The sequence below is a fragment of the Vipera ursinii genome, assembly GCF_947247035.1.
Source record: "Vipera ursinii genome assembly, chromosome: 1".
NCBI lineage: Eukaryota > Metazoa > Chordata > Lepidosauria > Squamata > Viperidae > Vipera > Vipera ursinii.
In genome coordinates, this window is record NC_139512.1 from 248,137,522 (window position 1) to 248,149,700 (window position 12,179).

At 37.9% G+C, this 12,179-nt stretch overlaps 1 protein-coding gene across 1 annotated transcript in view; it reads right to left on the reverse strand.

The window, feature by feature from the left end:
- Positions 1-12,179, reverse strand: part of USP45 (ubiquitin specific peptidase 45) — a 55,984-nt gene that overhangs the window by 39,047 nt on the left and 4,758 nt on the right. Inside the window, exons 2-5 of the mRNA XM_083350019.1 lie at positions 6,604-6,713; positions 6,073-6,242; positions 3,954-4,057; positions 2,383-2,483 (exon numbers count right to left, since the gene is read on the reverse strand). Of these exons, the coding sequence (XP_083206145.1) occupies positions 2,383-2,483; positions 3,954-4,057; positions 6,073-6,242; positions 6,604-6,703 (475 nt within the window). The 5' untranslated portion in view covers positions 6,704-6,713. The remainder of the gene's footprint in view (positions 1-2,382; positions 2,484-3,953; positions 4,058-6,072; positions 6,243-6,603; positions 6,714-12,179) is intronic.

The window sequence follows — 12,179 nt, forward strand, 5'->3', positions numbered from 1 at the left end:
TTACAAAGCGATCATTTATACACTAATTTATTTCAGCATCATTATGTAATATGCATATAACTGATCAACAAACATGAAGCCTATTAAAGTCAATTCTGTTTGATTCAATGTGATTTACTTCAAGTAGACATGTAGAAAATTCCTTGGAAAAGCTAGTATCTTATGGATATTCATTAAAAGTAAAATGGTTGGAATTTCTTTCTGATGAGACAAGCATAAGATTGTGCTTCTTTGTGCTTGATAAGTTTTCTAAGTCTAGCAGGATTTCTTATTAGTATCTGCGTTTAAACATTTTAAACACCCCACAAACCAGGCTCCATCTAGTCAACCCAAGTAAGAAACCAGCATCCATTCATCTAGCCTTAGGTATTTTTACTGAATTCAATATTTTATGAAAAAAATTCTAACCAATTGCCAAATGGATTTTCTATTATATTAATATTGTCACTTATCCAACCCTAGAATATTTTGTCAGAAGTACAATCCTTAATTCCTCAAGTATAGAGTACATGAAACCTTACACACAAAAATAACATATTAAGACAAGATATTATTTCCCAGATGGTCTGGAGCCTCTCATTCCTGCATAACACTGCATGGCAGAATCGGTATTGATAGATCTAAATCTCTACAAAATACATTATTACCTTTTATTTGGCATAACAGCTGCATTCTAGAAAACACTTTTTAACTCATTTTCTACCATGGGTTAATATCATGTTCAGGAAATCATAACGTGGGATTTCTAAGCAATGTGCTACTGCAGTACTAGCAGATATCCCAAGTATAACATCTGGAAAAATCTGGAAAAATCTAGTTTTTTTCCTTCTGCCTTTTACATCTTCCATCAAGATAACCCTTTCTGAACTCCTTCCTCTTCTCATTTACAAAGAGAAGTTCAGCAAAAATACTCCTCTGATTTTGATTAGCATATTCATTCATTCATTTGATCATTCATTTATTCATTTATTGTGATGTCACCACTCTTGTAGTACAGTCCTCCAGTTGGCTGAGGAAGTGAGTTGAAACCAAACTTTAAGAAGTTGTCACTCTGGCTTAGTGGACAGATGACCTGGCCACAGCCTCAACCAGAATTTTACTGTCTATCTTTGCCCTATTCTAATTTGGAATTCCAAATGCCCAATTCAGTTATTTCTCAGGTTTTCCACCTCAAAAGTAAGAAGGAGGAGAAGTATAAATCCCACCTAAATTTAATACATAAATACTAATCCCATCTTGGATAAAATCTGCCAATTAATTTCAGTGCAAACAAATTTTAAGCGGTGTGTTATATTTAAAGTCTAACTCAGCTTAATTTGAAATAATTCTATATGAACTTCCATGCTTATTGAATACATCCAAGGGAGTTTGCCTACACTTGTCCCAAGTTTCTTTGGTAGCAATTCAGGATCAGAATAAGTCTCCAGAATAAGAGCCTTGGTGGAGCAGTGGGCTAATGCCTCCTTAAGTAACACCAGCTGCCTGCAATTAGGGCAGGTTCGCATCCCACCAGGCTCAAGGTTGACTCAGCCTTCCATCCTTCCGAGGTAGGTAAAATGAGGACCCAGATTGTTGGGGGCAATTAAGCTGACTTTGTAATAATGCCGCTTGGGGGTGTGTGTGAAAGCCCTAATAAGCAGGCATATACCGGTACATAGAATGAAGGCTACTGCTAAGCTTGTAAGCCGCCCTGAGTCTTCGGAGAAGGGCGGGATATAAACGGAATTAAAAAAAAAATCTTTTCTGTTGCCTCTCTAGCTCTTTGGAATAAACATTTTATTGGGCAGGACTCTTACACCATATTTTTAGAACATTTAATTGCTGATTTCAAGTATTAATTTTAAATATTAATTCTACTTGTTTTATTTTTAATCTGATTTTAATTGTATTTTATCTCTTATTTTAAAATTATTTTAGTCTAATAAAATAATTATTAGTCTATTTTAAACCAGTGATTTTTTTTGCTAATCAGACAGAATATCAAGTTTAATAAACAAATGAAACAGAGAGTGGGAATATATATTCTTACTTACAGGACAAAACATGAACTGAGGGTTGAATCAGACATACTGTACAATATTTATACGGGATCTGATCATGATTTTCTTAAAGCCCATAATTTCAAGTTGCTACTAAAACATTGAAGACTAGAACCTTCGTTTTAGAAGTTAACCACTGCATCATTAGCAAGAGGTGAGTGGTCAAACTTTTTTTTAAAAAGAAGACCTTTGCTTATTAGCCAAAAGATAATTCATTTATTTGAACTTTGCTTATCGTGCTATAACATCATACAAAGTTTTTTTTAATTCTACTTCATTCTTCTGATGTATCTAACATGATACAAAACATCAAACTAACATAAAAAGTCTCAAGGTAACTTACTTGATTCATTTCTAGTAACATGCCTTTGGAGGAAGTCAACAATCTGTGTCAAAGCCTTTTTGTTACAATGTGTTGATAGCTCCTCGTTACATTCATAACACCTGAAATAAAGCATTTCAGTGCAATAACAATAACTCTCAAGTACATTCGTATGACACTAGCCATATGCAGACATTCTAAAATCTAGAGTGCTCATGATGAGCACTGGATAGGTCACAATTCCACTAATTAGAGGAATCTGAAACGTAGAACTAAAGTTCCCATTTTGCTCACTTTCCTTAAAGATTAAAAAAAGCAGCAGTCTCATCTCAAATTCATTGCTTATGCCATTCACTGATAAGAATATATTGACTAGTTCAGAAGAGACCACATGTGACCAGAGAGACAATGGAAGGAATTCACTTCTTCCCCACTTCTCTCTCTACTGCTACAACATGTAACTGACTCTTGCATGCTACAATGATCTCATAATACAGATCAGGAAAACAGCGATGGTCATGGGGGAGTACATCGGAAAAAGTGTGTAATAATATAATAATAATAAATGGATTGGCTGTTAATATTAAAGGTAATATAACAGATTTCAAAAACTACTTACTCCTATTGAAATTAACTAAATACATTTAAACAAGTTATAAGACAACCCCATGACCTGTTGTGTCCTTGTTTCAAAAGATATTTCTTTATATAAACAGAGAAACAGAATGACCAAGATCAAAAAAAGGTAGTGGGAACAGAAACAATTTCTGATTTCCTGCCAGTCTGACCATAGCTGACTGCTCTCTGGCAGCCAATGGTATAATCCAGAGGTCCCCAACCTTTTGAGCACCAGGGACCGGTTCCATGGAGAGAGGTTTTTCTGCAGACCGGAAGGGGTGTGGTTTCGTGTACTGCCTGCATTCCACGGATGGGGCTTTGCTTGTTTGCACGGACCGGGGCTGGTCCACGGAGTGGGGGCTGGGAACCACTGGTATAACCAGTCTATCCAGTCTCCAGAAGACCATGGCAGGATTGATCTACTAAACCTATGGGCAGTGGTGCAGTAGCACTTTTAACACTGAAGTGAACACAAATTTGCCAAAGTTCAATCCCATAGGAGTCCCAGATTTTGGATGCATTCTATAAGTTAGCTATTTGATGTATTTTAGTTTAAAAAACTATTGTCCTATGATGCACTGTTTCACACAGTTAAAGGTTCAGACATGAGTGTTTTAGTAGTAAATAAATTAGTCTGACTTACTGAAAAAAACATGAATAAGAAAAAAGAATTTGGTCTAACCAACTCGAGAATGACTACCGGTAAATAAAACAATATAAATTCTAGCACAGTTTCAAACAGAATTACCAAAGGGTGTCAATTTGTATCTTTAATTATTCATAGCTAAAATTCTTGTAATAACAACTTGTATAAACTATGAGGCATACACACACACACTTAAGGCTACTTAACAACTAAAATAATGTTATTTCATTTCATGTACACACTCACCTATATATACTTAAATGTACAACTGTGTGTATTTACTTTTACATGTACAAAATTTTCTCTCTCAAAATGTGAATTAACTTACCATATGATCCATGTGCTAAGATTGATTACAATACAATGAGAATCCACCTGTGCAGTCTGGAAATGCTTTAGAGAATGCTGATCTTCTGAATTTTGACCACAGCCCTAAAGATCATTGATAAAATCTTAAGATATAGTTATATTCTACAATGAAAACAGCAAGTATGTTTTACTCTACCGACTCTCTAAAGCAGGGGTCTTCAAACTTGGCCCTTTTATGACTTGTGGACTTCAATTTCCAGAATTCCTCAGCTTAGGAACACTGGCTGAGGAATTCTGGGAGTTGAAGTCCACAAGTCATAAAAGGGCCAAGTTTGAAGACCCATGCTCTAAAAGAATGCAAATGACCAGCAGTCTGCAAGGTGTATAAATCCTTCCATTCCCCACCATCCAGTCAGAGCTAAAGAAGCTTCTTGGACGAGAAGCGAAACATCTTCAAAGAAAAAACAAGGAAGTCCAGTTGCCTTGTGAAAAAGCATCTTTGGGATACTCTACATCAAGCTACAGACCCATCAGTTGTATTATTATTATTATTATTATTATTATTATTATTATTATTATTATTATTATTATTATTATTATTATTATTAAGGACATTAACATACTTCAACAAGCATAGCCTGTCTGAATGTGCAAATTGTGGAAACCATTATATTGTTTCCTTCATACTCAGCCATTTCCACAACAAATAACCAGTATCATAGAGAAATATTTTTTCATGATAAAATGACTCTTCTCACCCACCCAAGAAACATAATAGCAGCTACATTGCCTGCTGGTTATGCTATAAAGCTGTAAGTATATTAGCATTTTCTCAAAGCAGTAAGATCCAAAAGGTCTATGAAAGAAGAAGCTACTGCATATTCCGAAATAAAAACTAAAACATTCAGCACCCATAAAGACGAGCCTTGGTGGAGCAGTGGGCTAATGCCTCCTTAAGTAACACCAGCTGCCTGCAATTAGTGCAGGTTCGCATCCCACCAGGCTCAAGGTTGACTCAGCCTTCCATCCTTCCGAGGTAGGTAAAATGAGGACCCAGATTGTTGGGGGCAATAAGCTGACTTTGTAATAATGCCGCTTGGGGGGGGCGAAAGCCCTAATAAGCAGGCATATACATACAATGAAGGCTATTGCTAAGCACATTGATTTGTGCTTAGAGTGTAGGCCACCCTGAGTCTTCGGAGAAGGGCGGGATATAAATGGGATAAAAATAAAAAATAAATAAATAAAATAAATAATATATAAAATTCCATGTGTTTACTCCCAGATTCCTGCCTTTTGATACTTCAGCAGAACTCCACAAAAGGAGTGAGATGTTCTATGGCCTAGATAACAAACATATTTAATTATCAAATTTAAGAGACCGCACATCTCTCTCACAGAGTGATTCATATAAGATAAGGACTGCAGGCCAAAGGCCTATCTAATCTAGCATCCTGTATCATGCCACAGACAACCAGATACTTTTGTGAAGCTCAGAAGCATGAATAATATCCCTGTTTCTACTCCCTTACTATCGATATTTAAATATTTTGCCTTTGAATCTGGAGGAAATGCATGACTATAGAATAATCTGTCAAGATTCTGTCTAGTCTTCTTTAAGTGAACCCCAGTCACTACGATGTACAATGATATATTTATTTTATGGACAATTATCATAAAATAAAGTCAACATAAAATCAGAATTGATACTAAAAATTAAAATAATAAATACTTCATGAAAGTAACAATAATTAAAATCCTGATAAAAAATGTGCCTATAAAGTATGTTAAAATTCCCACAAAGAACTCTGTTCTCTCACTTCAACAGGGAGTACAACTGCCATATCTGGGGGCAGTGAATTCCACTGTTTAGCAATCCATTGTATATTTTTTAAAATTTGTCTTTTTTACTGGTTCAGAAACTCTTTGTCATTAGGAATCCATTCCATAGCTGACCTCGGATTCTAATAATGTGAAAGAATGAAAACTTTCTATATATTTTTCCACAGTATGCACGAGTGTTTTAGAACCTCTGTTCTGTCTCTCTTTAACACACTTTTATGAAGTTAATAATCCCCAAATGCTACATTTATTGCATAGGAATGATGTATAAGTTATTACATTATAATTTTAATTACCTGAAAGCCACATCGGAGACAAAGCCATATATCAGAAGGCATTATCGGTTCACCATGGTATATTCTCCTTTCCTTTAAGCACTCTGAGCATATTGACCAAACATTTTGAGCCACTGCTCGCTTCACTTGATGGACGTCAACTGCCTGGCCCACATGCTGGCATGTTAATCCTACATTGAACATTTTTTTAAAAAAAAGTCAAATGATTAAGATGTATATGATTGTTGGAGGAAACATTTAATAAGAATGTATTTTTATCATTACAACGTAAGAAACCACATTGTTATGGTTTAAGATTTAAGATCTTAAGATTTAAGATTCCTCACAGAATTCAACATCTATCCCACATAAAGCATCATCAGTAATAATTAATATAGTTTGAAGCGTAATTATTGTATAGGCTAATACATTTTATGCTGCCTTTCTCTCAAAGTGTAATTTTTCTTGGGTTTTTTATTTTTTTATAGTGTCCTCATTGTTATTCTGATACTTTTCTCTCTTTCTAGCTTTCCCCAAATACAGCTTTTTCACCTGTAATATCATCTGAGGAATCTTCATCCTGATGCTGATTTGCCTTTTTTTGTCTCTTATTTTTATCATGGATAACCTTTGATGGGTCTTTTACCCTCATCAGTTATTTGCTACAAAAAAAGAGAGAGGGGAAGAAGAGAGCAAAAATAAGTGAGATGTGCATTGGTAAAAGGCAAACGCTTTGGTTACCATAAGCATACAAAAAGCAACAAACTATAAACATGCAAAGGAACATAAATATAATTCAGTGACTCTTGACTTAATATCTATTATTTTGTATATGTGCCTTGAAGTCAGTGTTGATTCCTAGTGACTGACTGGATAAGTACCGGAAGTTTTCTTGGCGAGATTTCTCAAAAGTGATTTGACATTGTTTAAGGCAGAGAGTTACTGGCCTAACTAACATCATCGAACTGGCTTTGTGCATAAGGCAGGTCTAGAAAAACATTGTCTCCCAGTATACTCTTATGGTCCCAATGCCTTAATTATTACATCAAACTGGCTCTTTTGATACCTTCTGTTGAATGGCACATACATGCAGGCAGAATGTACAGCAGAATGACAACTCCTGAAATTCAACTCAACTCATTTTATTGCATATTTCTTACAAAGAGTTCAAAGTGATATATTGTTTTGCCCTTTATTTTATCTTAGCAACAATCCTCAAAAGTAGAAAGGTCTGAAAATAATTGTAGGTGTTAACTTTTGCATAAGACTGAGAAAAGTAATGTGATGTGTGGAACTTCTATGGAAAAAGAATTTCTCCTATACAGAGGACCAACATAAATAAGCAGTGAGAATATCTAGTTCCAAGAAGTCAGGAAAAAATACCAGGTTCCTGAACGAATTTGATTTCAGGAATTGTATAAATTGGAAAAAAAATCAATCAGAAGATTTGCATGCACACAAAGTGAACATTATATGCCTAAAAGGGATGTTCCTTCCTGAAATTTCTGCAAGGAAGCAAGTATAAAGTCTATAAAATGCCTTTCCCTTCTGAAGTAAAAGAAAGAGGCTCCTATCATTTTAACAACTATGTGAGCTAGTCTAGCAGCCTGCACTTCTCCAGTTTCAACTCTAGTATGCTTTTACAGATTCCAATTTACCAATAAGATTTATTTCTTATAGGTTAAAGATTATGCATATGAGAAGAAAAGAGAAAGAGAAAATGAGCTTCATAGTGTAACAAATAAAATGTTGGGCTGGGAGCTGGGAACAGAAGCCTGTTGGGTGATCTTAGACCAGCCACTTCTCAGTCCTAATCTTGGCAGCATACACTGAAGGATTCGCATTGTGGACCAGGCAAGCACAGTGCAAATAAGTAGACCCTGTAACTAAGCAGGAGAGGGAGGAGGAGGAGGAGGAGGAGGAGGAGGAGGAGGAGGAGGAGTTGTAAGTTACTATACGAGAGGAAAAAATATGCAATTGCTACTATCATGGCCAGTAATAGCAAAACATCTAACTTCAACTGATTTCAGAATGCTAACAGGATTGGATCTGATTAGAACTTGGATGACAAATCACTAAGAAATATTGGAGCTGTCAGCTTGTTTGCAAAGTCAAAGAAATAATCCCTAAGAAGGCCGCCAAAAACCACCTCTGAAGTATTGCCAAAAATATTGCACAGGTTGTGTCTACAAAATCATCGGAAAACAATCTTGTCTTGAAAGAGATTTTAATACTTAAGCACACATACTCCTTGACTTCCCCCCCCCATTAACTGATGTACAGAAGTCTTACTTAATAGTGACTGAAACTCAATGTGGTAACCAATGTGCTTCCTATATAAATCTATGGTACACAAAAATATGGTAACAAAGCCAATATCAAAATTATTCAGTATGCATCATAATGGAGTAAAAAGATCACCCTAGGATCCCAAACCATCTCTAAATTATATTAAAAATAATGATAATAAAACTGTCATCTGTACTAACGAGTGCAATTTGTAGTAATTGTAGCACAAGGTTAGATTGCAGGAGATAAAATGCCTGGCAAGCAAAGCTGCTTCCTCCCTTGCCTAGGAATGAAATGTTTATAAAGTACTGTGTTTATGGAGCTGTATGCAGAAATGTTCCATATTTATGGCATTAGATCTAGCCAGAGCTAGATCAATGCTGATCCAATTACAGAGAGGACGGTTGCTATCATAACTAGCAAGTAGACAATGTCATCAATCAGCAGATCAGGAATTTCATCACAATGACAGCTCTGAAATCCTTTCAAGCATGCAAGCACTAAATGCTTCCCAGAGCAGTCAAAGAACCAGAACTACAGACCAGTAATGACAGCAGCATTCCTTTCGTTTGTAACTGTCATGCAAAATTCTTCATAACCCATAACCTTGATAGTCTAAACTAGAGGCATGCTCCACTTACAAATGGCACCTTGGGGAAAGTTTTAAAAAGGTAGCCTCCTCCATCACTAAAACTATCTTGTACAGTTCTACAGAGATTTGTCACTGATCCTCACTCAGGTGCTGGATCTGCAACTGACCTTTTCAAATGTACATGTTAAAAGATAGGAACAGTAGAAACAGCACTCAGATACCCAGAAGATGCTAAAGTCAGAAGAAAGAAATTCAGGACAAAATAGGAACCAATCCCTGAACCCTCTTGTACAAAATTTCATTGCTAAATTCATGACAAACCACTGAAAAATGAAGGCAAAATTTCCAATCACTTTCAACAAACAAATATATTAAGAAAGAATGCACGTTCTTTTTAGTCTTAACATATCAAAAATTAAAAATCACTCCACCACCACTCATTTAAGTGAATACTTTTATCTGTCATTAACCATGAAGAATTAGGATTCAATGGGCATGTTGTGGCAGGGACTGATTCAAGTGTCCTCTTCATATTTCACATCAGCAACTAGCAGGAGCTGACAGAGCAAATAAATAGCATTTAGATCTGTCTGCCCTCAGGTGTTGGATTCACTTCAGGTACCAAAATAGTGTATGCATTCAGTCATCTATACAAGGGGTGTCAAACTCAATTTCATTGAGGGCCGCATCAGCATTGCGGTTGCCCTCAGGGGGCCAGGTGGATATGACCAGGGTGGGCGTGGCCTACTGGGTGGGCGTGGCTAGAGTGTGTATGGCCTACTAGGTGGGTGTGGCCAGCTCTACATCATTTGCATCAAGGGTGCCTATGGGGGCCTGGGCAGGAGTGGGACAGATCTGAGGGTCACTGGCAGAAGGAGGGTCTCTGGGCCAGGGCCAAGGCAGTGGGGGCCGTTCCCTCACTGCTTCCAGGATGGCTTCGCGGGCCACATAAAACCACTTCGCGGGCCGGATCTGGCCCCCGGGCCTTGTGTTTGACATGTCTGATCTATACAATGAATCCTATTTCCAAAGGATTCATGGTGGTTTATAATTCAGAAATGATGATGATGATTTGTCATGGTGCAGTGGTTAGAATGCAGTCCTGCAGGCTGATTCTGCTGACTACCAGGTCTTCGATCCTCACCAGCTCAAGGTTGACTCAGCCCTCCATCCCCTTCTACAGGTGAAACTCGGAAAATTAGAATATCGTACAAAAGTTCATTTCAGTAATGCAACTTAAAAGGGGAAACTAATATATGAGATAGACTTATTACATGCAAAGCAAGATAGTTCAAGCCATGATTTGTCATAATTGTGATGATTATGGCGTACAGCTCATGAAAACCCCAAATCCACAATCTCAGAAAATTAGAATATTACATGCAATCAATAAAACAAGGAGTGTACATAGAACAATATCGGACCTCTGAAAAGTATAAGCATGCATATGTACTCAGTACTTGGTTTGGGCCCCTTTTGCAGCAATTACTGCCTCAATGCGGCGTGACATGGAAGCTATCAGCCTGTGGCACTGCTGAGGTGTTATGGAAGACCAGGATGCTTCAATAGTGGCCTTCAGCTCTTCTGCATTGTTCGGTCTCATGTCTCTCATCTTTCTCTTGGCAATGCCCCATAGATTCTCTATGGGGTTCAGGTCAGGCGAGTTTGCTGGCCAATCAAGCACAGTAATCCCACGGTCACTGAACCAGGATTTGGTGCTTTTGGCAGTGTGGGCAGGTGCCAAGTCCTGCTGGAAAATGAAGTCAGCATCCCCATAAAGCTTGTCTGCAGAAGGAAGCATGAAGTGCTCCAAAATCTCCTGGTAGACGGCTGCGTTGACCCTGGACTTAATGAAGCACAGTACACCAACACCAGCAGATGACATGGCTCCCCAAATCAACACAGACCGTGGAAACTTCACACTGGACTTCAAGCATCTTGCAGTGTGTGCCTCTCCATTCTTCCTCCAGACTCTGGGTCCTTGGTTTCCAAATGAGATGCAAAAGTTGCTCCCATCAGAAAAGAGGACTTTGGACCACTGAGCAACAGACCAGGTCTGTTTTTCTTTAGCCCAGGTAAGACGCTTCTGACGTTGTTTGTTGTTCAGGAGCGGCTTGACAAGAGGAATACGACATTTGAAGCCCATGTCCAGGATCCGTCTGTGTGTGGTGGCTCTTGATGCACTGACTCCAGCCTCAGTCCACTCCTTGTGAAAGTCCCCAACACTTTTGAATGGCCTTTTCCTGACAATCCTCTCCAGGCTGCGGTCATCCCTGCTGCTTGTGCACCTTTTTCTTCCACACTTTTCCCTTCCACATAACTTTCTATTAATGTGCTTTGATACAGCACTTTGGCAACATCCAACTTCTTTTGCAATTACCTTTTGAGGCTTTCTCTCCTTATGGAGGGTGTCAATGATGGTTTTCTGCACAACTGTCAGGTCAGCAGTCTTCCCCATGATTGTGATTCCTACTGAACCAGACTGAGAGACCATTTAAAGGCTCAGGAACCCTTTGCAGGTGTCATGGCTTAATTAGCTGATTAGAGTGGGACACTTTGAGCCTAGAATATTGCACCTTTTCACAATATTCTAATTTTCTGAGATTGTGGATTTGGGGTTTTCATGAGCTGTAGGCCATAATCATCACAATTATGACAAATCACGGCTTGAACTATTTTGCTTTGCATGTAATGAGTCTATCTCATATATCAGTTTCCCCTTTTAAGTTGCATTACTGAAACAAATGAACTTTTGCACGATAATCTAATTTTTCGAGTTTCACCTGTAAGGTTGGTAAAATGAGAACCCAGACTGTTGGGGGCAATAGGCTGACTCTGCAAACCGCTTAGAGAAGGCTGTAAAGCACTGTGAAGTGGTAAGTCTAAGTGTTATTGCAATTGCTATGATGAAACTATCCAGGACAGGTCCTATTCCAGAATAGTTCCCTGTACCAATTAAGTCTTGCCTGAGTGATACAGATTTTTTTTTAGCTTTGCTTGGGTTCCAGTATTCACTGATTGCTTTTTTACCTTGTTTCCATGTTCCCTCAGAGTAGATTCCAAGATTGCTAAAGATTCTGAATAGGGTCAAACAGGTTTATCTGCACAGAACTAAACTAGCACATCTGGCCAGGTTTGTCAGGGAACAATACCACACAATCCTCATAACTATGTTAACATACATGTCTCCCATCTGTCAGCTGCCAGAAAAGCATGTCAGCCTAAATTGCATTGCTCTGGTACTATC